The sequence below is a fragment of the Loxodonta africana genome, chromosome 2 (genome assembly GCF_030014295.1).
Source record: "Loxodonta africana isolate mLoxAfr1 chromosome 2, mLoxAfr1.hap2, whole genome shotgun sequence".
Lineage (NCBI taxonomy): Eukaryota > Metazoa > Chordata > Mammalia > Proboscidea > Elephantidae > Loxodonta > Loxodonta africana.
In genome coordinates, this window is record NC_087343.1 from 81,882,583 (window position 1) to 81,909,588 (window position 27,006).

At 38.5% G+C, this 27,006-nt stretch overlaps 1 protein-coding gene across 10 annotated transcripts in view; it reads left to right on the plus strand.

Annotated features, from left to right (window-relative positions):
- Window positions 1-27,006, plus strand: part of PDE8B (phosphodiesterase 8B) — a 263,697-nt gene that overhangs the window by 199,280 nt on the left and 37,411 nt on the right. For all 10 annotated transcript variants that reach the window (XM_010588229.3, XM_064273434.1, XM_064273415.1 and 7 more), the window contains 3 exons: window positions 13,136-13,178; window positions 16,941-17,018; window positions 26,621-26,697. In XM_010588229.3, coding sequence (XP_010586531.2) covers window positions 13,136-13,178; window positions 16,941-17,018; window positions 26,621-26,697 — 198 coding nt within the window. The remainder of the gene's footprint in view (window positions 1-13,135; window positions 13,179-16,940; window positions 17,019-26,620; window positions 26,698-27,006) is intronic.

Sequence of the window (27,006 nt, forward strand, 5' to 3'; positions counted from 1 at the left end):
TGATGTATTAAGCCCTGGTCCTGGTGATCACTTCTATCTTATACTAATAGGAGTGTAAATGAAGCCCTGGTGTCATTAAGTAGTTTAATGACTCTCTGTTGAGTGCTAGTAGAACAGGAGTGGAAAAATGTTAGATCTTGCAATTCCCTTATTCTCTTGACAAAATCTAGCAGGCGTATGAGTTTACATTTCAAAGTGTGTAGCAAAAGTGACATCAGTCATTGACAATTCTTTAAGAACAAGAAACTTTAAGCAAAGGGAAATTTATTTCTGAAGCTATTTATATATAAGACTGTCTTTGTCACAGAGCAGTGAGGGGACATATGTTGGAGGAGTAACAACATACGAATAAGAAACACAAATGTGCCGTTTATGTACAAAGCCCTCAGCAGAGCACACCATGTATGCTCAATATCAAGCTTTAAAGGAAATGATTCCTGTAAACTAAAATCAGTTCTATAATAGCAAGCAGTGTAAACATCATTGAATGTGAATAACTTCTCAACAAACGTAATACACCCATGAAAAAGAAGGCATAGAGAACCAGGATTATCTGGGCACCCACTATAGGCTAGGACAGTGATTCTTTAAAAAAAAATATGGCCGCTGGGCTAGCATCCTTTGCCTCACCTAGTAACTTGTTAGAAATACAGATTCTCAGACTCCACCCCAGACCTACTGAATCAGAAAGCTTAGGCCCAGGGCCCAGCAATGGTTTAACAAGCCCTCCAAGAGATTCAGATATAAAGCTGAGTTTGAGAGCTAATAGGCTAGGCATTTTGCACACATATATTTCATTTGATCCTCTTAGATCCTAGAAAGTAGGTATTGGCCCCCATTTACCCTTTAGGAAACTGGACCAATATGGAAGGAGAAAGGGGCAGAAAGAATATTCAAAGAAAAAATGGCCAAAAACTTTCCAAATTTGATGAAAGATATAAATTTGCACTTACAAGAAGCTCAATGAACTCCAAGTAGGATAAACCCAAGGAGAGCTACACCAAGACACATTATAATCAAACTGTTGAAAAACAAAGATAGAGAATCTTGAAAGCAGTACAAGAAAAGCAAATGGTCATTTACAAGGAGACCCAATAAGACTAAGTGTTGATTTTCCTCGGAAACCATGTGAGAAGGCAGTGGGATGATATATTCAAAATACTGAAAGAAAAAAAAAAATTTTTTTAAAACCCTTCATCCGATCATCCAAGATTCTTGTACCTGGCCAAACTGCCCTTCAAAAATAAGGCTGAAATTAAGACGTTCTCAGATAAGCAAAAGCTGAGCAAGTTCATTACTACAAGATTTGTCCTAAAAGAAATGCTAATGGGCACCCTCCAGTTTATAAGCATATGAAGCTATATGATAAAATAAAGACCTTCAACAAAGGTAATACTAGGGGCAAGTATAAAGGTCAGTTTTGTTGTATTTTTGGTTTCTGATTATATTTGTTATGGTCCACATGATATAAAAGACAAAAGTATAGATAATAAATATAAATATACGATATTGGGCACATGTTCTGCTGCTATTCATAAGGTTTTCACTGGCTAATGCTTTTCAGAAGTAGACTGCCAGGTCCTTCTTCCTAGTCTGTCTTAGTCTGGAAGCTCAGCTGAAACCTGTCCTCCATGGGTGACCCTGCTGGTATCTGAATACTGGTGGCATAGCTTCCAGCATCACAGCAACACACAAGCCCCCACAGTACAACAAACTGACAGACACATGGTGCAGGACTGGGCAGTGTTTCGTTCTGTTGTGCATGGGGTCGCTATGAGTCGGAGCTGACTCAACGGCACCTAACAACAACAACAACATTGGGCACATACTGTATAAAGATAAAATTTGTGACATCAGCATTCATACGATTGAAATTAAGTTGATGTCAATTTAAACTAGGTTGTTATAAATTTAGAAGGGTAAATATAATCCTTATGGTATCTGCAAAGAAAATTTCTAAAAAAAAAAAAATTGTTCTTGTTAGTTGTTGAATCACTTCTAACTCATGGTTATCCATTGTGTACAGGGTAGAACTACTCCATAGGGTTTTCAAGGCTATGACCTTTCAGAAGCAGATTGCCAGGCCTGTCTTCATAGGCACCTCTGAGTGGATTCAAACTACCAATCTTTTGGCTAACAGTCGAGCACTTAACCATTTGCACCACCTGGAGACTTTACAAGAAGTTTTAAAAGACCTAAATAAATGAGAAGACAGTCTGTGTTTATGGGTTGGAAAACTTAATAATATTAAGATGACAGTACTACCTAAAGCAACCTATAGAGTCAATGCAATACCTATCAAAATTCCAACAGTTGCTTTTGCAGAAATGGAAAAGCCAAACCTCAAATTCATATGGAATTGAAAGAGACCCCAAATAGCCAAGTCAGCCTTGAAAACAAAAGCAGTAGGAAGACTCACACTTCCCAATTTCAAAATGCACTGCAAAGGTACAATAATCAAAAGAGTGTAGTACTGGTATAAAGAGTGTAGTACTGGTATAAAGATAGACATATAGACCAACGGAATAGAATTGAGTATCCAGAAATAAATCCATCCATCTACAGTCAATTGATTTTTTGACAATGGTACTAAATTCACTCAGTGGGGGAAAGAATAGTCTCTTCAATAAATGGTGCTTGGACAACTGAATCTCCAAATGCAAAATAACTTAGTTGGACCCATACCTCATACCATATGCCATATGCCAAAACTAACTCAAAATGGATCAGCAACCTAAATGCAAGAACTAAAACATAGAACAAAACATGGGAGTAATACCTAGCTTTCACTAATGAATTCTGAGAGATGACATGAGCAATAAAAGGCAAAATACATAGATTAGACGTCATCAAAATTAAAAGCTTGTGCAACAAAGAACTTTATCAACAAAGAGACAGCCTACATAATGGAAGGAAATATTTAGTAACTATATATCTGATAATGGTTAAAATCAATAATATGTAAAGAACTAAAACTTAGCAGCAGGAAGACAAACAACCCAATTTAAAAAAAATGGACAGAAGACGTGAATAGACATTTCACCAAAGAACATATACAAATGGCCAAGAAGCATATGAAAAGTTGCTCAATGTCATTAGTTATCAGGGACATATCAAAACCACAATGAGATACTTCACCCCAATTAGGACAGTTATTATCAGAAAAATGGAAAATAAATAATGGCAAGGATTTAGAGAAAGAACCCTCATCCAATTGTGGGATTGTGAAATGGTACAGCCTGTGGGAAACAGTTTGGTGGTTACTCAGGAAGTCGACATGGAATTATCATATGACCCAGCAATTCTAGTCCTAGGTATATACCCAAAAGAAATGAAAGCAGGGACTCAAACAGATACTTGTACACTAATGTTTGTTGTTGTTAGGTGCAGTCGACTCGGTTCCAATTCATAGCGACCTTATGCACAACAGAACAAAACACTGCCCAGTCCTGCGCCATCTTTACAATTATTGTTATGCTCGAACCCATTGTTACAGCCACTCTGTCAGTCCATCTCATTGAAGGTTTTCCTCTTCGTCTCTGACCCTCTACTCTACACCAAATTTTAGTGCAGCATTATTCATAACAGCCAAAAGGCGTAAACAACCCAACTGCCCATCAACGGATGAGCAGATAAACAAAACGAGGTATATGCACATCCAAAAACAAACAAACACACTGCTATTGAGTCTGTTCCGGCTCATAGTGGCCCTATAGGACAGTAGAACTGCCCCACAGGGTTTCCATGACTGTAAATCTTTACAGAAGCAGACTGCCATATCTTTCTCCTATGGAGCAGCTTGGTGGATTTGTACTGCTGACCTTTTGGTTGGCAGCCGAGCACTTTAACCAGTGCACCATCAGGGCTCCTTTATATGCATACAATGGAGTAATATTAATCTATAAAGAGTTATGAAGTTCTGATACATGCTGCCACATGAACGAACCTTGAAAATATGCTAAATGAAATAAGCCAGGCATGATAAACAAATATGATCCCACTTGTATGAAATACCTTGTTAGGTGACATCGAGTCAGTTCCAACTCATAGCAACCCTATGTAAAACAGAACAAAACACTGCCCAGTCCTGTGGCCATCCTCATAATTGTTCCTATACTTGAGCCCAGTGTTGCAGCCACAATGTCAGTCCATCTTGTTGAGAGTCTTCCTCTTTTTTGCTGGCCCTGTACTTTACCAAACATGATGTCCTTCTCCAGGGACTGGTCCCTCCTGATAACATGCCCAAAGTATGTGAGACAAAGTCTTACCATCCTCTCTTCTAGGGAACATTCTGGCTGTACTTCTTCCAAGACAGATCTGTTCATTCTTCTGGAAGTCCATGGTGTATTCAGGATTCTTTGCCAACGCCATAATTCAAAGACGTCAGTTCTTCTTCAATCTTCCTTACTCATTGTCCAACTTTCGCACGCACAGGAGGTAATTGAAGATACTGTGGCTTGGGTCAGGCACACCGTAGTCCTCAAAGTGACATTTTTCTTTTTAATACTTTAAAAAGGACTTTTGTAGCACTATCTAGAATATTTAGATGAAATATCTAAAATAGGCAAATCTATTGAGATAAAATAAGATTAGTGGTTACCAGGTACTGAGGGGAAGGGAGATGGGGACTTAAAAATAAATTCATGTCAAAAATTCTGAGCATGTCCCCCCTGAATTATACACACACACACATATATGTGTGTGTGTGTATATATATATATATATATATATATATATATATATATATATATATATATCTGGGAGCCTTGGTGGCGAAGTGGTTATCGAATCTACCAGCCACTCCTTGGAAACCCTATGGGGCAGTTCTCCTCTGTCTTGTAGGATCAATGAGTCAGAATCGACAGCAACAGGATATATATATATACATGCATACATATATTTATACACATATATACATACATGCATACATAATACATATCCTATTGTAATAACGTTACGTGCATTATTAAGAAAAAAAAAAAAAAGGATGAAGCCAGTGCAGTCTGTTGCCAAAACCTATGATCTTTCCACTTTATCCGTACATCTCAAGCTTTAATGTACATGCTAATCACCTGAGGATTAAATGCCAAAATGTAGATTCCAATTCAGTAAGTCTGACGTGAGCCTGAACAAGCTCCCACATGTTGTCAGTGCTGCTGGTCCACAGACTGTGTGCACTCTGAGTAGCAGGGCATCATGTATCCTAGTATGATCCCTGGACCTGCAGCCTCAGCCTCACCTGTAAACTTGTTAGACCTGCACATTCACTGGCCCTTCCCAGACCTACTGAAGCAGAACCTCTGGGGATGAAGTCCAACAATGTGTGTTTTAGCACACCCTCCAGATGAGATGCTGATGCATGCTAAACTTTGAGAACCACTGATATATTTCCATGTTAGAAAACTCAGTGTTTGTTAGGTTAGGAGCAAAGTGGTTGTTACATTTCAGGTATTTGAAAGCCATTAAAAAAGAAAATAGAATGTTATCTTCCTTAAGTTTTTTTTTTTAATAAGGAGACAAAGAGTGATTATTACTGGGCTAAATAACAAGAGTGCTCCTTTGTAAAAAAAAAAAAAAAGGCTCTTGAAAATGCGTAAAGGCCAGTGCACACTAGCACTGGAGGTAAAAGATATTTTGACCAAGGAATATCAGTGATGGGCTGAACATGCTAGATCTGTCATTGTATAGGAGAGTGATGCTTAAACTCTTCCAAGAAAATACCTAAAAGCAGAGAAGGATAAGCTTATATTTGTCTAGCATAAAGCAGTTGTCCTGGGGGGAAAAAAAAAACAACTTGGGATTTTTCTTTTTTATTCTTGTGTAATCCGAAGAATTCATAAGCATTTCCATTTATATCAAACCAATTGATGTTGGTTTGATATACATTTTTAATTATTTTACCTAATCAGGATAAAAGGGGAGAAATGCTGTTGTACTGAGTCTATAAGATTTGTAAAATTTACTGAAGAAATCTGACACCAGATATCGGAAACAGCATCCACACAATTTCTCCTCTCTGTCTTAGTGTGACGGTATGTTGAAAACCCATACTCTCAATTCATGGAAATAAACAGCAACAGCTTGTCCATGGCTTTGTTGTTAGCTGCCGTCAAGTTGGCTCTGACTCATGGTGATCCCATGTACAACAGAACAAAACTTTGCCTAGTCTGCACCATCTTCATGATCCTTGGTGTACTGGAGTCCATTGTTGTGGCCAAGGTGCATTTTGAGTGACTTTCAACCTAGGGGACTCATCTTCTAGCACTATATTGGACAATATTCTGTTGTGACCCATAGGGTTTTCACTGGATAATTTTTGAAATTAGATCACTAGGCCTTTCTTTCTAGTCTGTCTTAGTCTGGAAGCTCCACTGAAGCCTGTCTACCATGGGTGGCCCTGCTGGTATTTGAAATACTGTTGGCATAACTTCCAGCATCATAGCGACACACAGAATACCACAGAATGACAGACAGACAGATGGTAGGTCCATGGCATTAGAAGCTATGTAAAGGTAGTCATTGAGAATAGGAGGTGGTTTGTTCCAGTGTTGTGGGGCTGCTTGGGTGGAGATTTTGAGGACTGTACCTCCAAGTGGTTTTTGAAATTAAAGCAGATGGAAAAGATCTTTGATCTGTCCATCATTTCCAAGGAAATATTCATCAAAGTATTTTCAGTAAAAAAAGATGATCAAAGATATTTGGTATTATACCACTTACATTGTCATTTTCATTACATGTAAATGAGGGGAAGGAGGTCTCAAATGACTCAGTTCCGATGATCAAAAATCTTCATCTAGCGTTCAGACTCCATTTCATCGCAGCGATCTTGTCGTATACACTAAAGCCCTCACAGTTTTGCCCTATAGTCGTTGGTAAGAATGTTCAGTCTTAAAAAAAAGATTGTTTAATAAGTCAACTTTGTAAGCCACACTTATTATTTAAGTGATTAATACTTTCCTTTACCTTAACCAAATTTTTATCCCATTTCATAACAATTTAGGAAGGGAGAACACAAAAACAACACCACAATATAAACTGAATTCAAAAACTTTGATTGGAATACCAGAGTCCTTTCATCAAAGCCAGCCCTTTTCTATATCATCAAGAAATAGTTCAAAGGCACTTCCATTTCCTTGCAAATGTGTGTGTATGAACAGTCTTTTTGGTTTTTAAATACTATCTGCCATTTTTACCACTCCACTGAATACGTTGACAAATGTAAGAAAGAATCTGTGGGTGGTGCAGCGTTCTCGGAGAACTGTTTCAGGGGCAAAGGTCCATTCAGGTATTTGATGACCTTGATTTTTCACTATCACACCAACTCTTTTGCCTGCCATAGATTTAGCCCCAGCTGCATTTGTGGATACATTTTTTGAGTCAATACTATATTTGCTTGTTTAAAAACTCACATTTTAGGGTAAATTTATTTATCAGTATTTTACCATGAAACACTTTGTAAAGTGTAATGTCTTTAGAGACATCAATATTGGCCTTTGTATAATCAACAAAAATCTATATGATGGCCAAATCATTAGTAGCGTTGTTTTCAGCACAAGCTATAGGTATAAACCTGGTTAATCTTAGTCTCTTATGGACTTATTTATATTTGCTGAACTTTTTTTACATGCCGCTAATGTCACGTAATCATGCATATCATTAAGAAGAGTTTAATGTTCATTTTCAGTTTTTGTTTTTTTAGGTGAAATTGACATACAGTGAAATCCACAAATCTTAAGTGCACCATTCCTTGAGTTTTGACAAATGCATGCACCCCTGTAACCACCACCCTATCAAGATACAGAACCTTTTCATCCCAGAAGTTCCCTCAGCCTCCTTCCCAGTCTAACCCTGCCTCTACTCCCATCCTTCCCACCCCTGGAGGCAACCTCTGTTTTGAATTATAGATTAGTTTTTGCACTTTTTGGAGCTTCATACAGTGTATTCTTTTGTGTCTGGCTTCTTTCACTCATCGTATTTCCAAGATTCTTCCATGTTATATGTACCAGTAATTTTTTCTTTTTTGTTGCCGAATAGCATTCTGTTATTTTAGTCGATCGGAGTGTACTTTTCCTATTGAACTCCTTGGCTGTTTTGAACATTCTTGGACAATTCTTTTTGTGTATCTATTCTTTCATTTGTCTTGGGTAAAGCCTCGGGAGTGAAACTGTTGGGTTATAGGGTATGTGTATATTTAGTTCTACAAGAAACTGCCAGACCTTTTTTCAAAGTGGTTGCACAATTTTGTACTCACACCAACAACGTATGAGAGTCCCAGTTGTCCCACATCCTTAACAAAATTTGGTGTTCTCAGTCTTCTGAATTTTATACTTTTTTTTAACGATTATTCTTTAAGAGGAAAACAAACAAATGACCCTGAAATCTTACACATACAGAGAGAGAGAGAGGGAATTTCTAGTGCTTCTTAGAGTCAAGCATAATCAGGTGTTTTTAAACAAAGTGTTTGAGCAGAGGGCAGCAAGATTATGGGGACCTGTAGTATTTTTAATAATTAAAGGTTTGAAACTATTACTTTTTTTCCCCAAAGAACAAACTTTCAGTTTACAAGGACTTGCTGAGACATCCCAGCTTTGAGCTCCGGCAAGAGCTTCCTAGGCCAAGGACAGTGGTATTCGCGTTGCAGAAACTGTAGTACTAAAGCCTCCAGGTTCCGCAGTAACACACAAGGTCAAAATCCCCAGTCACTGCTGTACATAAAATACTCTGCACTTAAAGCTTTCACGAAAGGAAAATCCAGCAAAAACCCATACAACAGAGAGATTGATTGACACAGGGACATTTGGTCTTCCCCTTTTTTTTTTTTTTATCTTTGCAGTAACATGCATGTGACAAAACCTTTTGATAACAGAGATTCAAACCTTCCCCAAAATTTAGAGGAAAATTATATTTCCAGAAAGATGGCCTACACTGATCCAGGGATGTGTTCTCAGACATATCCCCTTTTAAAAGCCTGGGCCTAGGGCTTTCCTCCCGGGGCCACATTGTAGCAAGCAGTATAATTAAGAGGAAACGGCTTTGGAGCTAAGAGAGACCACCGCTTGAAATTGGGCTCTGCTACAGCCTAGCTGTGTGGCTTAGGCAAGTTACTTAACCCCTCTAAACCATAGCTTCCTTGTCTATCAAAAGAAAAGAGGACACTTTCTCCCTTGTAAGGTGTTGTAATAATTAGAGATTACAAATGTAAAGTTGCTAGCACTTGGGAAGCACGTAAGAGATAGCTGTTATCATCACTGGGTAAAGCTTATCCTTAAGACCTTCCACATTCAAGAGACCCACTCTCTCAACAGTCCTCCAGCCCACAAGCCTCCTGTGGCTACCCACACCGGGGAATACTAAACTACAAAACCACTACAAAACCACTAATACCCTGTTTATTTTCTCAGTGGGCTTAATTAAGAATTATGAGGAAAATAACTTTAGTAGAATAATTCATAAAGAGTTATAATTATGACTGGTGAATTTAGACCTTCAAAAGAAAATTCTAATTCAAGAATGTTGTCATCGAAGTAAATCTTTAGTTGTAAAATGGGGTATTTATAATAGGCACATAGATAATCGGAGCCAGAAAGCTTCAATAAAAACCTAGCACTGCTGGGGTATGTCTGGCAAAGGTCCTTAGGCACTGTTCTTGCTGAGGAGGATTATGAAGTGACCATGAAAATAGGGTCTTCAGTAACAGATGCTGACACAGCTCCACAGAATCTCTGCTTGTAAAGCAAGTGATGGTCGAGGAGTATCTCCAGGCTCTGGTGCTCTCAGTAAGAGTGGAGAAAGCCCATCAGAGGTAGATGAGCCAATTTGGGGGTGGCAGGGGCTGGAAGGAGGGGGAGCATTCAGCTTAGAAAGTGCCAAAGGTAACATCATATGTGGAAAAATACAGAGGAGGGCCACCTCAGCATATGGAAATGGTACCTGCCATCTATCTCCCTTCTCCCTGCTGCTCTCTCCTCCCTCTTCATGGCAGGCGCACATTTCCTTCCCGAAGGCAGGGTTGGCCTGTATACCTACTTCACCTTGTATTTCATCTGCCTCCACGCTAGATAGAACACATAGTTCACCTGGAAGGCTGAGGAGCCCTACAGCTCAATCATCTGGCCGTGGGGGCTGATGAAAGATAAGAATTTGTGTGTGTGTGTGTAATCTAGGAAGCCATGGGACTTCATTCCTAAAGGAGGGATGTATTGTGATTCAGAGAGAAAAGCTAAGTATTTAAGGGTCACTTGCTTCTGAGCTAAAGCTGAGAAAACAATTTGCAAGGCAGAAGTTTTATTCATTTGGTTATAGTATCAAAAATTTATACTGCATGCCTATCAATAGATAAATAGATAAACTGGTACATACACACAGTGGAATATAACGCAATGATAAAGAATAAAGATGAATCCATGAAATATCTCACAACACAGATGAATTATACAGAGTGAAAAAAGCCAATCACAAAAGGACAAATATTGTATGAGACCACTATTATTAAAGAAAAGATTTACATAAAGGAAAAAAATTATTTAATGGTTACCAGGGAAAAGGGGGGAGGGTTATATTACTAAATAGAAGACACATGTTGATACGGGCAAACGGAAAGGCAGTAAAATATATGAGAGTCAGCACAACATGAGAAAGGCAAAGGAAGACACTGAAAGGAGCACAAGAACAAAGCGCAACTACGGCAATTACTATAACATAGGCAATCCTACAACAACAGTATTAAACAGTAATTTATGAAAGGATACATGGTAGATAGGTATGCTAAAGAGGCATGGGAGGGTGTGAAGGAGCTTACCCAACTGCAGATTTAGGTTAAGTTGTGGATCTGTCTACATATATATTTGTAGATGTTGCATGTATACCAATATGGACAAAAGAATACACAAGGGGCACAGTCCTGGAAACTACTTATGCACAACCAGACACCTACCAGGACAAAGATACTAGGCTTGAAGGCTAAAGACCATGACTCGGGGGACATCTACATCAGTTGGCATAACATAGTGCGTAAAAACAGTGTTCTACATTCTTCTTTGGTGAGTAGCGTCTTAAAAGCTTGTGAGTGGCTGTCTAAGAGACATCTAGTGGTTTCTTCCTGTCCAGAGGAAGGGAGAGTGAAGAAAACCAAAAATTCAAGGGAGCAATTAGTCCAAAGGACTAATGGACCACATGTACCACAACCTACAAGACCTTGAGACCAGAAAGACTAGATGGTGCCTGGCTACTACTACCAATTGCTGTGACCAGGATCACAATAGAGGGGCCCAGGCAGAACGGGAGAAAAATATAGAACAAAAAAACAAATTTATATATAAAAAAAAAAGACCAGACTTACTGCCCTGATAGAGGCTGGAGGAACCCCTAAGACCATGGCCCTAAGACATCACTCTGACTTGGAAATGCAGCCATTCCCAGAAACCGCCTTCCAGCCAAGCAATAGACAGGCCTATAAAATAAACAGTAACACCCGAAAAGAATGTACGCTGTAGAACACACAATTATACAACACCAAAAGGGCAAGATTTGCCCAAAAGTAAAGATGAGAAGGCAGGAAGGGGTAGGACAGACTAAAGAGAACGGGAAACCCAGGGCTGAAATGGGGAGTGTTGACACATCGTGGGGATGGCAGCCAATGTCACAGAACACTCAGTGTACAATTTGTTGAATGGGAAACTAATTTGCTCTGTAAACTTCTATCTAAAACACAATAAAATATATTTTTAATTCTATTTAAAAAAATTCATCCTGCACTCAGTAGCTTAGTAGCAAATGATCTTTATTCCTGAAACATAAACCATTTGTTCACAGAAGAAATAAAAATGCCCCATAATTATGGGATAAATTGAGTCACAGCCATTAGTCAGATTATGACCAAGATATCACACAGGTTGGTCATGTAATTGTGGAATGGACTAAGCAGAACAATTCATAGAAAACCCCTATTTTAATACGTCAGTTTTACAGGATTATTTTTCAGTGGTTATATCAAGCTAGGACATTTTCAGATACATAAGTGGAATTTCTGGCTGTAAGAGTTGGTGTTACTAAGCCATACTAATCTTTATTCATAAAGAATCCTCCACACTCGCCTGCCTTGTTTTTCATGGTAACTCAATGCCATCCACATGCTTGTTTAAGCAACTGGAAGTGGGTGTATTTAGCAGCGGAACACCACAATTAGAAGCGTGGTCAAGTTAAATGCACTCCGATAACAGTGGCTTGGTCAGTGATGAACACAAAAAATGCCAAACTCCAAAGAAAGCATATTTCTGTGTTAATGACTTCATTTCATCATTTAACAGACATTTGTTGAACCCAAGTCCATTGCTTTTGAGTTGATTCTGACTCATAGTGACCCTATAGGACAGAGTAGAATTGCCCAATACGATTTCCAAGGAGCGGCTGGCAGATTCGAACTGCCCACCTTTTGGTTAACAGCTGAGGTCTTAACCATTGCACCACCAGAGCACCATTTAAAGAACTAGGTGTTAAACTGTCTAAACTTTAGGTCCCATTATGAAGAAACATTTTTTAAATCCTAAGACTTAAATTTGGAGCCCCGATGGTGAACTGGTTAAGAGCTCAGGCTGCTGACCGAAAGGTCAGCAGTTTGAGTCCACCAGCCACTCTTGGAAACCCCATGAGGCAGTTCTACTCCATCCTATAGGGTCACTATGAGTCGGAATCGACTCAACGGCACACAACAACAACAGACTTAAATTCAGGATATTTCGACATTAGAGAAAAATGTTATAACATTTGAAACATACTAAACAGTGTATATATTACCTTTTAAAACTTAAATTTAGTTATAACATTTGTTTTTCTGTATTTCTGCAGACTGTCAAAAATGAAAATAGCTGACTAGAGGTTTAGATGTCCTGCATAGAAAGTTCACCCCTGGGTACCTTCCTGCTCTAGGGCTCAGCCGTTGTACAAGTGCCCGAAAGTAACACAGCATCTGTGGCACATCGCTTACTGCACACCTTTCATCTCTTCACACTGTCTATGCAGCTTCTTGCCTTCTTGGAGCCTTCCGAGCTTTTTAACTAAATTGCTTGGCTAGGAATGTAGCTAATACTGTGTTTAAAATCTCTTTCTCTTGTTTTGTCAAATTTTTGAACCACTTTAGATTCACAAGATTCATCGTGATTCAGGAGACAATTCTCAGACAGGTGAGAATACCTCAATTTAACTCTTCTATTTTTTTTTTTATACTTAGCCATTTGTGGGTTCAAGTCTGTAAATAGCTCTGAAGAAGTCTCAGTGAACGTTCACCACCCCAGAACCTGAATTGCTAAAAGCTGAGTGCTGATTTAGGAAGGCTGTAGAGCCAGAAGAAAAACAGAATCCCCTGAAAATTCCTTTAATGTTCATTCATGGCAATCTTTTCTATTAAAATCTTTTCTTTTCCTCAGCCTGGTTTTCTTTTCCTGGTTAGAGACAATGAAGTGTAGATAAACCCCAAATAGAGAGTATCTAAAAGTCCTGTGGAGACATGTTATTGTTCAGCCATATTCGATCTTCCCTTTCTTTGCAGTAATTGATGACAGTATAACCAGAAAATGTGGCTGGGCCCTGGCCTGGGAGCCAGGAGTCCTGAGTCCCACTCCTGCTCCACACTCACTCACCTCAGACCTTGGGCAAGACTCCCAACTGTCTGACCCTTGGTTTCATCATCCTTAAAATGGAGCTGGTGGTTTCTACATGTAGAAAGATCTGAAATTCTCTGATTATCAAAGGGAAGCTCGTCTACTATGAAAGATTTAAACTTCTGGTTCCTGCAAGAATTCAACTAACACATCCTCTCCCTGTTGGTGGCTTCCAGCCACTACTGCATAGTCAGACTCTGGGCTATTTGTTTAGTAGTTCTCCTTGCCTCTAGGACGGGCTGTGTTTCGCCTACTCAGAAAGATTTCATCTTTCTGAGCCTCAGTTTCTTCATTTGTAAAATGAATTAATAATGCCCATCTTATTGTTATGAGGATTAAAGGAAAGTGGATATAATATCTAGCAGTGCCTAACATTGAACTGTTAGGTATCCTCCTCCCCCTTTTCTGAAAACCAGGAATGACACAATGATGCTTCATACACACACACACACACACACACACACACACACTGTCTCTCACTCTCTCTCACACACACACACTCCCTCCTCCCCTCCCTTCTCTCAGATGATTTAGTTAATTTCATATAACCCTTACATTGAGGGCACTATTTTAACTGTATAACTTACACGGTGTGCCAAAAAATGTTATATACATTTTCATATCCTTTATAGTGTCCAACATTGCCTTGCACATAACAAATACTCAGTAAACAGTCACAGAACACAGATAAATTGAAACCATTGAATGTCAGAAAGTATAAGTTCTGCTATTTATTAGCTCTTTGAACTTGGGCTGCCTACTTAATCTCTCCGAGCTTAAATTTCCTGATCAGTAAAATGGGAACCATACTATTCAGCTTTCAGATTTGTTATGATTAAATGAGGTGACTGTATTTTAAGTTCTAGCGCAATGCTTGGTGCATAGTACGTGCACAGTAAGTGGTAGGTGGCATGATAGCCCTTTATGCCATTGGGGAGAGTTATTTGAAAATCTTTTATCCTTCTTTTCTCTGGTTGAAGTTTTTAATTCATTCCACAAATATCTGTTGAGAGAATGAATAATAAATTATTTTTATTTAAATGGCATTATTTAGCCTTTATTAAGAATAATTTCTCCGTACTTGTTACTGTTGGTATGAAGCATCTTAATTTTAGATGGCATAAAATCAGGATGAATAAGCATCACCCACCTTTGAATAATCTCTAATACATGGCTTGGAATTCAACCAGCCAACCTGGACCACAGCCTTGAAACTCACTGCCCTTTTTAGTTTTATTTGGAAACTGTATTTTGAGAAATTTTTGTGTTCTGTAATCTTGAATTTAATCTTTAATAAGTTAACATTTATCATTTGACACAAATAAATGTTAGGAATTTGTATGATTATCAAGTCCCTGAAAAGGCTAAAAACAAATGTTTTGTTTCTTAGGGTTTGAAAGATGCTTATGATCCTAGAAATAACGTCCAAAGTACCACTGTCCATAGAAGTCTCTATAAGGAAACTCTGAAACTCATATTCAAGGTCCAGAAAATCATTAAGGCAGAATCTGGAAGATAAAAATTAGGCAAAAGGATAGTAAATGTTTTAAGTTAGACCATTTAAAATGAGGCTCTGTGGCTGTGGTGTTCAGATTGACTTTCTAAGCGTTTTCCCTTCACTTCAAGCTGTATAAATATAATTCATATTTAGTCATCGATTTAACTGTTTTTTACTGAACCAGATATTTTACTGTCAAACAAATGGACAGTACACTAAATAAATGGTTAAAAAGGTGACATAGAAAAGTGTTTAAGACATTATTAAGTGAAAACAGCAAGTACTAGAACAATATAACATAATCCCATGTATAAAAAAAAAATTTTTTTGACATGTATATGCAAATGGACATATGTAGTTACTAGTGATAACCAACGTGTACTAAATGCTTAGTATGTGCTCAATGCTGTTCTAAGAGTTATGTATGGATTAATTCATTTACTTCTCATAACAGCCTATGACTGAGATGCTATCATTGTCCCCATTTTACAGACATGAATACTGAGACACAGAGAAGTTAAGTAACATTTTCAAGGTTATACATCTACTAATTGGCATCTGGACATTTGAACTTTTGCACTTTGGCTCTGGAGCTGGTTCTCTGAACAATAAGGCTTTTTTTGGTGTCACTAGGCAATTCTTAAAGTGTTATTACATTTTTTTTTCCTTTCTTTCTTGGAACATGACCATTTACTGGTGTCTGAGAAACGCAATCTTCCTGCTGAAACCTGCATGTCTGCCTACAAGCTTAGCACAGAGAGGAGTGATTCTGTGTTATGGATAAGATTTCTCTCCTTGCTCATGGGTTACTCCCACAAGAAGCAAATGCCCTGAAAATGCATGTTGCTGAAGCCAGCCAGCACTTCAGCTCATCCCTTGGTTCTCAGTGATGGCATACACTTAGATCTTGCATTAATGTGACAGCACATTTCGAGTGTTAAATTCAAAGTCTGCAAAACTTCTGCAGAATCTCTTTTAAAGTGCTTTTATCCCTCAAAAAATGGAGACAAGGGTGAGAGTTTATGTAGTTGTTGGAAATTTGGGGGGATATAAAACTACTCTTTCTTTCCTTTTCTTCTTGTGATTAACAGTATGTATTATTTGATGAAGTCACATCCTCAAGAGAACCTAGAAATCACCTAGAGATTTGGCTTTTCAGAGGTGCCTAAAATTGGCCAGAATTAATTTCTGAAATTAAATTCAAATTTTCTGTGGATTTCACTAGTATTTTATCTCCTCACGTAACTCCATAAGAGCCTTACCCACCCAAATGAATGGATTGTCCTTCAGGTCAAAACAAACCAAAAAAAAAAAAAAAGACAACGAAACAAACAAAAACCAACCCTGGTTAATTAAGAAAATTCTCCTAAAGTTTCTGAATTTTAAAATCACTTTAAAAATCAATAAAATTGTGTTGATTTATAGCATAGCAGCATGTTAACACTATTGCTAAAGCAAAAAAAAAAAAAATTTCCCCCAAGTTTTAATGTTTACTTTCAAAATAATATTTTATTCATGGAACTAAATCACCCTTGATAATAAGCTTTACTAGCATGATGTAATGTGGTGCCACAAGATAAAGGCATCATTTTACAATTAATATGACTGATAATTTGATAATTCTGTGTCATGGTAAAGAGGAGGTGGTTTACCATTTCTTAAAATTATTTTGTAGTGCTTAAAAAGAAAGCTTGCTTTCTTTGGAGAGTGAGAAAAAACATGTCTGAACTTCACCTGTGAATACTCTGAAAATTAATCACCCTCCCATTCTAATCTGAAATCCTTAGAGTCTCATTCATTCAGACACAAGAACAGGAGGAAAGAGTCCATTGATGTGAAATCGATATCATCTCGAGGCAGCGATGGTAAGAAGTTTTTCAAATTACTCTGACCTTTTTAAAGTGTAGAAAATGACCGAGGAATATGTTCAAGAATTCATCAGCATATGAACCCCAAGGAATAGGATTTCAACTAAACTGCCTTTGTTTTTTCGGTATGCAGAAAATATTTTCCTTTTTTTTCTTAATTTTTTTGTACTTTATATAGACTTTGTCTTCTCTTTGAAATAGCTTCCTGCTTGTTTCTTTTTAGCCTAAAGTGTTTTAGGCCACATAGCCACCCAAGCAGCTCAGAGTTTAAGTAGCTTGCCCAATATCACTTTTGGGTGCTAATGGCAGAAAGGGCACCAGAGTCTTAGCTTCCCAGCTTCCAACACAAACCAATTTTTCAGTGTCCCTGCAACATGCCCTTGCTTTCTCTTAATAAAATGTCACAGGCAAACTCTATGAGTAAGAATTTAGCAAAACATTTCTTGAGTATAATCAATCAGGACTAAGTAACCAACTGGATTTGCAGGGAGGTGGAAAAGTCAAAGATGGTTCTAACATTTAATTCCTAGATGCTTTGGAAATTATAAATAATATTTAGAGAAATAGGAAAGTCTTCAGGTACGTCTACGTTGGGGGCTGAGGAGAAGATGATGAGTTTTATTTTAGTGGAGATGCCAAGGAAGCTAAATGCGAGACTAGAACTCATGGCTAGAGATATGGATTTGGGAGTCCTAGAGGTGAGAGATGAAACCATGAGAGCCGAGGAACATCTCTGCGAGGTGCATGTGTAGAATAAAAGAATGGAGTGTCTACATCCAAGGCTTGAACGCATGCCCTCAATGAGAGAGGAGCAGAGGAAATAAGGCCAATGAAGAGGACAGAAGAGCTGGGAGTGAACCATGTGAGTGCAGTGTCACGTGAACCAAGAACAAGAGGGGCTCTAGAAAAAGGAGGTGGGCAGCAGGGTTAAGTGCTACAGAAATAGAGAAGTGACTAACGGATTTCACTCATTCATTTAAATTTTATTTAGCAAGTGGAAGGACAGATTCTAGGGATACATGGAGTGGTTGGTTAGTGACTATGACAGAAAGGAGAGAAGGTAGCTTAAGGGAATAAACAGGAAGATCAAGTGAAGGAATTTTCACTCCTTCAGGTCAAAATAGGAAACCTGAATATGAGGGAAGTGGTTTAAACAGCAAAGACTGAAGAAGCTAGAGACAAGTAACTCGTAGAGTTCCATAGGGCATGCAAGGGGTTGGGACTGATGAAGTAAAGAAGAGAATATGGATTAAAATATTTTGAGGTGGATTGAGGGTATAACTAGACAAAACATTTTAGATTGAGAGGATAATGGAATTTCAACTGGATTAGCTCTGTTTTCAGAGTAGAGTTTAAAGGGGGATGACCATCTATCCAGAGCATGGAAGAAGTGGAGGTTGAAGAGTATAGAAGAGATCTACAGTGGCTGCAGTGGTATTAGCAAGAGGGGATCACAAAAATGGCTAAGTAGCAGGCAGGCTGTGCTGATAGTGGCTAGATTAAGTGACCCCATTTTTTCTGCCTGCCTCTCAGGGAGTGATAGGAAGGTCTGATGAGAACACTGCTTTTGAAGTTTCTACTTTTTGAGGATCATAACAGAGTACTATGAAAAACTATAACGAATTTGAAAACCTAGAGGAAATGTACAAATTTCTAGAAACACACTACTTACCCAAACTAACACAAAATGATGTTAAAATCTGAACAGACCCATGAAAAGAAAAGAGATTGAAAAGGTAATAAAACTCCCATCAGAAAAAAAAAGCCCTGGGCCAGATGCCTTCACTGGAGAATTCTACCGAACATTTGGAAAAGAGCTTACACCAGTACTACTGAAACTATTTCAGAACATAGAAAAGGGAAGGATATTTCTGAATTCATTCTATGAAGCCAGCATAACCCTGATACCAAAATCAGGCAAAGACACCACAAAAAAATTGCAGACCAATATCTCTCATGAATATAGATGCAAAAATTCTAGTCAGTAGAATTCAGCATCACGTCAAGAAAATAATACGCCACGACCAGGTGGGATTCATACCAGGTATGCAAGGATGGCTCAACATTAGAAAATCAATCAGTGTAATCCACCACATAAATAAAAGAATCACATGATCATCTCGATCAATACAGAAAAGGCATTTGAAAAAATAGAAAAAAAAACACACATTCCTGATAAAAACTCTCAATAAAACAGACATAGAAGGGAAATTTCTCAGCATAATAAAAGGCATCTATACAAAACCAACAGCCAACATCATTCTCAATGGAGAGAGGCTGAAAACATTCACCTTGAGAATAGGAACAAGACAAGGATGCCCTTTATCACAACTCCTGTTTAACATTGTGCTGGAAGTCCTAGCTAGAGCAATAAGACAAGAGGAAGAAATAAAGGGCATCCAAATTGGTAATGAAGAAGTTAAACTGTCCCTATTTGCGGATGATATGATACCATACATAGAAAGCCCAAAAGACTCCACAAGAAGACTACTGGAACTAATAGAATTATTCAGCAGAGTAGCAGGATACAAGATCAACATACAAAAATCAGTTGGATTCCTATACACCAACAAAGAAAACATTGAAAAGGAAGTCAGAAAAACAATACCATTTAAAATAGCCCCTAAATAAAAATACTTAGGAATAAATCTAACAGGGGATATAAAAGACTTATACAAAGAATACTATGAAACACTACTGCAAGAAACCAAAAGAGACCTACAAAAAACAGAAAAACATACCATGCTAATGGATAAGTAGACTCAACATTGTGAAAATGTCAGCTCTGCCCAAAGCAATCTACGAATACAGTGCAATCCCCATCCAAATACCAACAGCATTCTTTAAAGAGATAGAAAAACTAATTATTAACTTTATACGAAAAGGAAAGAGGTAGCGGATAAGTACAGCACTATTGCAGAAGAATAATAGAGTAAGAGGGCTTGCACTGCCTGACCTCAGAACCTACTATACAGCTACAATATTCAAAACAGCCTGGTACGGGGTATCGGGATACAAGATAAACATACAAAAATCAGTTGGATTCCTCTACACCAACAAAAAGAACATCAAAGAGGAAATCACCAAATTGATACCATATACAGTAGCCCCCAAGAAGATAAAATACTTAGGAATAAATCTTACCAGAGATGTAAAAGACTTACACAAAGAAAACTACAAAACACTTCTGCAAGAAACCAGAAGAGACCTACATAAGTGGAAAAACATACCTTGCTCATGGATAGGAAGACATAACATTATAAAAATGTCTATTTTACCAAAAGCAATCTATAGATTTAATGCAATTCCCATCCAAATTCCAACAGCATTTTTTAATGAGATGAAGAAACAAATCACCAACTTCATATGGAAGGGAAGGAGGCCCCGGATAAGTAAAGCATTACTGGAAAAGAAGAACAAAATGGGAGGCCTTACTCTACCTGATTTTAGAACCTAATATACTGTCACAGTAGTCAAAACAGCCTAGTACTGATAAAAACAACAGATACATAGACCAATGGAACAGAATTGAGAATCCAGACAAAAATCCATCCACAAATGAGCAGTTGATATCTGACAAAGGCCCCAAAACAGTTAAATGGGGAAAAGACAGTCTTTTTAACAAATGGTGCGGGCATAACTGGATATCCATCTTCAAAAAAATTAAACGAGACCCATACTTCACACCATGCACAAGAACCAACTCAAAATGGATCAAAGACCTAAATATAAAATCTAAAATAATAAAGATCATGGAAGAAAAAATAGGGACAATGCTAGGAGCCCTAATACATGACATCAACAGTATACAAAATGTTACTAACAATGAGAAGAAAAAACAGGTAACTGGGAGCTTATAAAAATCAAACACCTATGCTCATCCAAGCTCATCCAAGATTTCACCAAAACAGTAAAAGGATTACCTACAGACTGGGAAAAGTTTTTAGCTATGACATTTCCAATCAGCACCTGATCTCTAAAATCTACATGATACTGCAAAAACTCAACTACAAAAAGACAAATAACCCAATTAAAAAATGGGCAAAACATATGAACAGACAGTTCACTAAAGAAGACATTCAGGTTGCTAACAGATACATGAGGGAATGCTCACGATCATTAGCCATTAGAGAAATGCAAATCACAACTACACTGAGATTTCATCTCACTCCCACAAGGCTGGCATTAGTCCAAAAAACACAAAATAATAAATGTTGGAGAGGTTGTGGAGAGATTGGAACACCTATATGCTGCATCAATTTGGTGCTTCCATAAAAAGCTAGAAATAGAACTACCATACGATCCAGCAATCCCACTCTTTGGAATATATCCTAGAGAAATAAGAGCCTTTACACGAACAGATATATGCACACCCATGTTCATTGCAGCACTGTTTACAATAGCAAAAACATGGAAGCAACCAAGGTGCCCATCAACGGATGAATGGATAAATAAATTATGGTATATGGAATACTATGCATCAATAAAGAACAGTGCTGAATCTGTGTAACGTCTCATGGAAGGTATTATGCTGAGTGAAATTAGTCAGTTTCAAAAGGACAAATATTATATGAGACCACTCTTACAAGAACTGGAGAAATAGTTTAAACAGAGAAGAAAATATTCTTTGATGGTTACAAGAGGGGGGAGGGAGAAAGGGAGGGAGAAGGGTATTCACTAATTAGATAATAGACAAGAACTATTTTAGGTGAAGGGAAAAACAACACACAATACAGGGGAGGTCAGCACAACTGGACTAAACCAAAAGCAAAGAAGTTTTCTCAATAAAGTGAATGCTTTAAAGGCCAGTGTAGCAGGGGCTGGGGTTTAGGGACCATGGTTTCAGGGGACATCTAAGTCAATTGGCATAATAAAATCTATTAAGAAAACATTCTGCATCCCACTTTGGAGAGTGGTGTCTGAGATCTTAAATGCTAGCAAGTGGCCATCGAAGATGCATCAATTGGTCTCAACCCATCTGGAGCAAAGGAGAATGAAGAACACCAAAGACACAAGGTAATCATGAGCCCAAGAGACAGAAAGGGCCACATAAACCAGAGACTACTTCAGCCTGAGACCGGAAGAACTAGGTGATACCCAGCTACGACTAAGGACTGCCCTGCCAGGGAACACAACAGAGAACCCCTGAGGGAGCAGGAGAGCAGAGGGATGCAGACCTCAAATTCTTGTAAAAAGACCAAACTTAATGGTCCAACTGAGACTAGAAGAACCCTGGAGGTCATGGTCCCCAGGCCTCCTGTTAGCCCAAGACACGAACCATTCCCAAAACCAACTCTTCAGACACTGATGTCAGACTGGACTTGGGGATAGAAAATGATACTGGTGAGGAGTGAGCTTCTTGGCTCAAGTAGACACATGAGACTATGTGTGCAGCTCCTGTCTGGATGGGAGATGAGAAGGCAGAGGGGGTCAGAAGCTGGCCGAATGGACACAAAAATAGAGTGTGGAAAGAAGGAGTGTGTTGTCTTGTTAGGGGGAGAGCAACTATGAGTATATAAATTTTTGTAGGAGAGACTGACTTGATTTGTAAACTTTCACTTAAATCGTGATAAAAATTTTTTTAAATATATTGTTTGTCCTCTATTCAATACTAATTCATGATCATATTAATTTTGTACCTTGAATAATACTCTGGAGCTTAAAGGGTATCAATAATTCTATTATAGTCAGGAATTTTGTAATAAAAAACTCACTGGGAATAAAAACTGCCCCTCATTGTATGTTGTGGGGGTGAGGCTGCAGGACCTACTTTTAATGATGGATTATCAGATATGACAACAAAAGCATGAGCAGCAAAAGACAAAATAGATAAACGGGATCTCATATAAATTAAATACTTTTGTTCATCAGATGACTTTGTCAACCAAGTGAAAAGACAACCTACAGATTGGGAAAAAATTTTCAGGAACTGTATATCTGAGAAGGGTCTAATATCTAAAATATATATTTTTAAAAACTTATACAACTTAACAAAAAGACAGAGCACAATCAAAAAATGAGCAAAGTACTTGAACTGATATATCACCAAAGAGGATATGCAAATGGCCAACAAGCACATGAAAAGACGCTCAACTTCATTAATCATTAGGGAGATGCAAATCAAAACCACAACGAGATACCACCTCGCCCCCATGGTAATGGCAATGATCAAAAAAAAACAGAAAACAATAGATGTTGTGGAGAAACTGGAAACTTCATTCATTGCCGATGGGAATAATGGTACAGCCACTCTGGATTACAGTTAGGCGGTTTCTCAAAAAGATGAACATGGAACTACCGTATGACCCAGCAATCCCAATCCTAGGTATATACCCAAAAGAAATCAAAGCAGGAATGCAAACAGAAACCTATACACCAGTGTTCACTGCAGCATTTTTCACAGTAGCCAAAATGTGGGAACAGCCAAAATGTCCATCAAAAGATGAATGGATAAACAGAAAGTGGTATAGACATACAATGGAATATTACACAGCCATAAAGAGAAACAAAGTCCTGATACATGCCATAATAATGGATGAACCTTGAAAACACTATGCTGAGTGAAATAAGTGGGTCTCAAAAGGACAAATTGTCTGGTCCCACTTATATGAAATATTTAGAATAGGCAAACATATAGAGACCAAAGTTCATTAGTGTTACCAGGGGCGAGTCAGAGGGAGAAGTGGAGGGATACAGTTTAAGGTGTAGAGTTTCTGTTAAGGGTGATGAAAAAATTTGGAATCACAGTATAGTGATTATTGCACAACATGTTAAATGTAATGAATGTCACTGAATTGTATGCATAAAAATGGTTGAAATGGCCAATGTTTTTTTATATATATATATTTCACCACAATAAAAAAAAAAATTTAAAACTAATCTTTTAAAAGAAAGATTAGTCAAAAGGACTAATGGACCACATCTACCACGGCCTCCACCAGACTGAGTCCAGTACAACTAGATGGTGCCCAGCTACCACAACTCACTGCCCTGACAAGGATCACAATAGAGGGTCCCAGACAGAGCTGGAGAAAAATGTAGAACAAAATTCTAACTCAAAAAGAAAGACTAGACTTGCTGGTCTGACAGAGACTGGAGAAACCCTGAGAGTATGGCCCCCAGACACCCTTTCAGCTCAGTAATGAAGCCACTCCTGAGGTTCACCCTTCAGCCAAAGATTGAACAGACCCATGGAACAAAACAAGACTAAAGAGGCACACCAGCCCTGGGGCAGGGACTGGAAGGTAGAAGGGAATAGGAAAGCTGGTAATAGGGAACCCAGGATTGAGAAGGGAGAGTGTTGACATGGGCTTGTTAACCAATGTCATACAACAGTGTGTGTACTGTTTGATGAGAAACTAGTTTGTTCTGTAAACTTTCTAAAGTTCGATTAAAAAAAAAAAAGACCTCACCAAAAAGAGTAAAAAGAGAACCTACAGACTGGGGAAAAAAAATTTGACTATGAAGAATCGAACAAAGGTCTAACCTCTAAAATCTTCAGGAAAATCCAACACCTCTACAACAAAAAGACAAATAATCCAATTAAAAAATGAGCAAAGGAAATGAACAGACACTTCACCAAAGAAGACATTCAAGCGGCTAACGGACACATGAGGAAATGCTCATGATCACTGGCCATTAGAGAATTGCATTTCAAAACCACAGTGAGACACCGTCTCACCCCAGCATTATTGGCACAAAAAAAAAAAAAAAAAAAAAATCCAGAAAATAACAAATGTCGGAGAGGCTGCAGGGAGATTGGAAGTCTTATGGACTGCTAGTGGGAATGTAAAATGGTACAGCCATTTTGGAAAACAATATGGCGCTTCCTTAGAAAGCTAGAAATAGAAATACCATATGATCAGGCAATCCCACTCCTAGGAATATGTCTTAGAAAAATAAGAACCATCACAAAAATAAATGTATGCATACCCATCTCCATTGCAGCATTGTTCACAAATAGCAAAAAGATGGAAACATCCTAGATGCCCATCAACAGATGAATGTATAAACCAAGTATGGTACATACATACAATGGAGTATTATGCAACAGTAAAGAACAATGATGGATCTGTGAAGCATCTCACAACATGGATAAATGTGGAGGGCATTATGCTGAGTGAAATAAGTCAATTACAAAAGGACAAATATTGTATGAGACCACTACTATACAAGCTTATGGAAAGGTTTCCACACAAAAAGAAACAATCTTTGATGGTTACCAGGGAGGGAAGGAGTGGGATGGAAAAACAGTAAATAGGCAATAGATAAGTGGTAACTTTGGTGAAGTGTAAGACAGTACATAATACTGGGGAAGCCAGCACAGCCTGTACAAGGCAAGGTCATAGAAGCTCCATGGACATATCCCTGAAGGACCAAATTACTGGCCTGAGGGCTGTGGGGACCATGGTCTCAGGGAACATTCTAGCTCAATTGGCATAACATAGTTTATAAAGAAAATGCCCTACATTTTTTACTTTGGTGAGTAGCGTCTAACTTAAAAGCTTGTGAGCAGCCATCTAAGATACTCCACTCCTGTCAGGAGCAAAGGAGATGAAGAAAACCAAAGACAAGGGAAAGATTAGTCCAAAGGACTAATGGGCCGCATCTACCACGGCCTCTGTCAGACTGAGTCCAGGTCAACTAGATGGTGCCCGGGTACCACCACCGACTGCTCTGACAGGGATCACAATAGAGGGTCCCAGACAGAGCTGAAGAAAAATATAGAACAAAATTCTGACTCACAAAAAAAGACCAGACTTACTGGCTTGACAGAGGCTAGAGAAACTCAAGAGTATGGCCTCCGGACACCCCTTTAGCTCAGTAATCAAGTCACTCCTGAGGTTCACCCTTCATCTGAAAATTAGGCCCATAAAACAAAACAAGACCAAAGGGGCACACCAGCCCAGGGGCAAGGACTAGAAGGCAGGAGGGCGCAGGAACCTGGTAATAGGGAACCCAAGGTCAAGAAGGGAGAGTGTTGACATGTCGTGGGGTTGTTAACCAATGTCATAAAACAATATATTGTTTAATGAGAAACTAATTTGCTCTGTAAATCTTCACCTAAAGTGCAATTAAAAATAAATAAATAAGATTTCCGACAATGAAGTAAAAAAAAAGGCTCCAGAAAGGGGAGTGACTGGCCCTAATTCATAGGAGATTAAGCCCAATCTTCCATCCCTTACCCTCACCATGAACCAAGTCTCCCCTTCCACACTTCACAGTTATCCAATTATATGGCCAACAGGTTAGTTAACAGGAACTGCCCAAGTTGGGCTTTAATAACTTATGGAAAAGTAAGTCCCAAGGGATCATTAGGCTATTGAGATGAAAGTGTAGGATCCTATAAACCTCCCCTGAAATTCCCCTTGTGGGCCTGAGACTCACTCATAAAGCCCTCCTGCCTTGAGCAAATAGTGCCTGAGCTGTCATCCTTTTAGGATTCAGAGATGGGTGAATTCATTGCTTTTCAGGGGATGGGGGAGAGGGGGAGGTGGTCCTATGATAATCAGGTCCCCCGCCCATGAAAGAACTCATTTTCCACACTTAAACAAGCTGAGCCACCAGAACCAGAAACGACTTTCTTGCCTTCTCTCCAGCACCAAGCCTACAGAACCGTCGCTATCCATCCATGGCAAGGATCCACTCCATGACCATCGAGGCTCCCATCACAAAGGTGAGTAGTAATTTATGTCTCTGTCTGCACGTCTACTCTCCAACCTGGGCCACCTGTCATTTGGCTATATGCTGGAGATATAGTGATGAATTAAATACCACTGATATCATGGAGTTTACAGTCTAGCAGAGGAAAAGGGTATGAAACAAATAAACACATAATAAATAGTTATAAATTGCAATAAATGCTATGAAAAAAACTGTATTTTATGAATGAGAGAGTAGGGTCGAATTTAGCTAGAGTCAGGGAGGTTTTCTCTGTAGTGGAAGTAATATTTAAAGTAAGACTTGAAGCATGAAAGATGTCGGG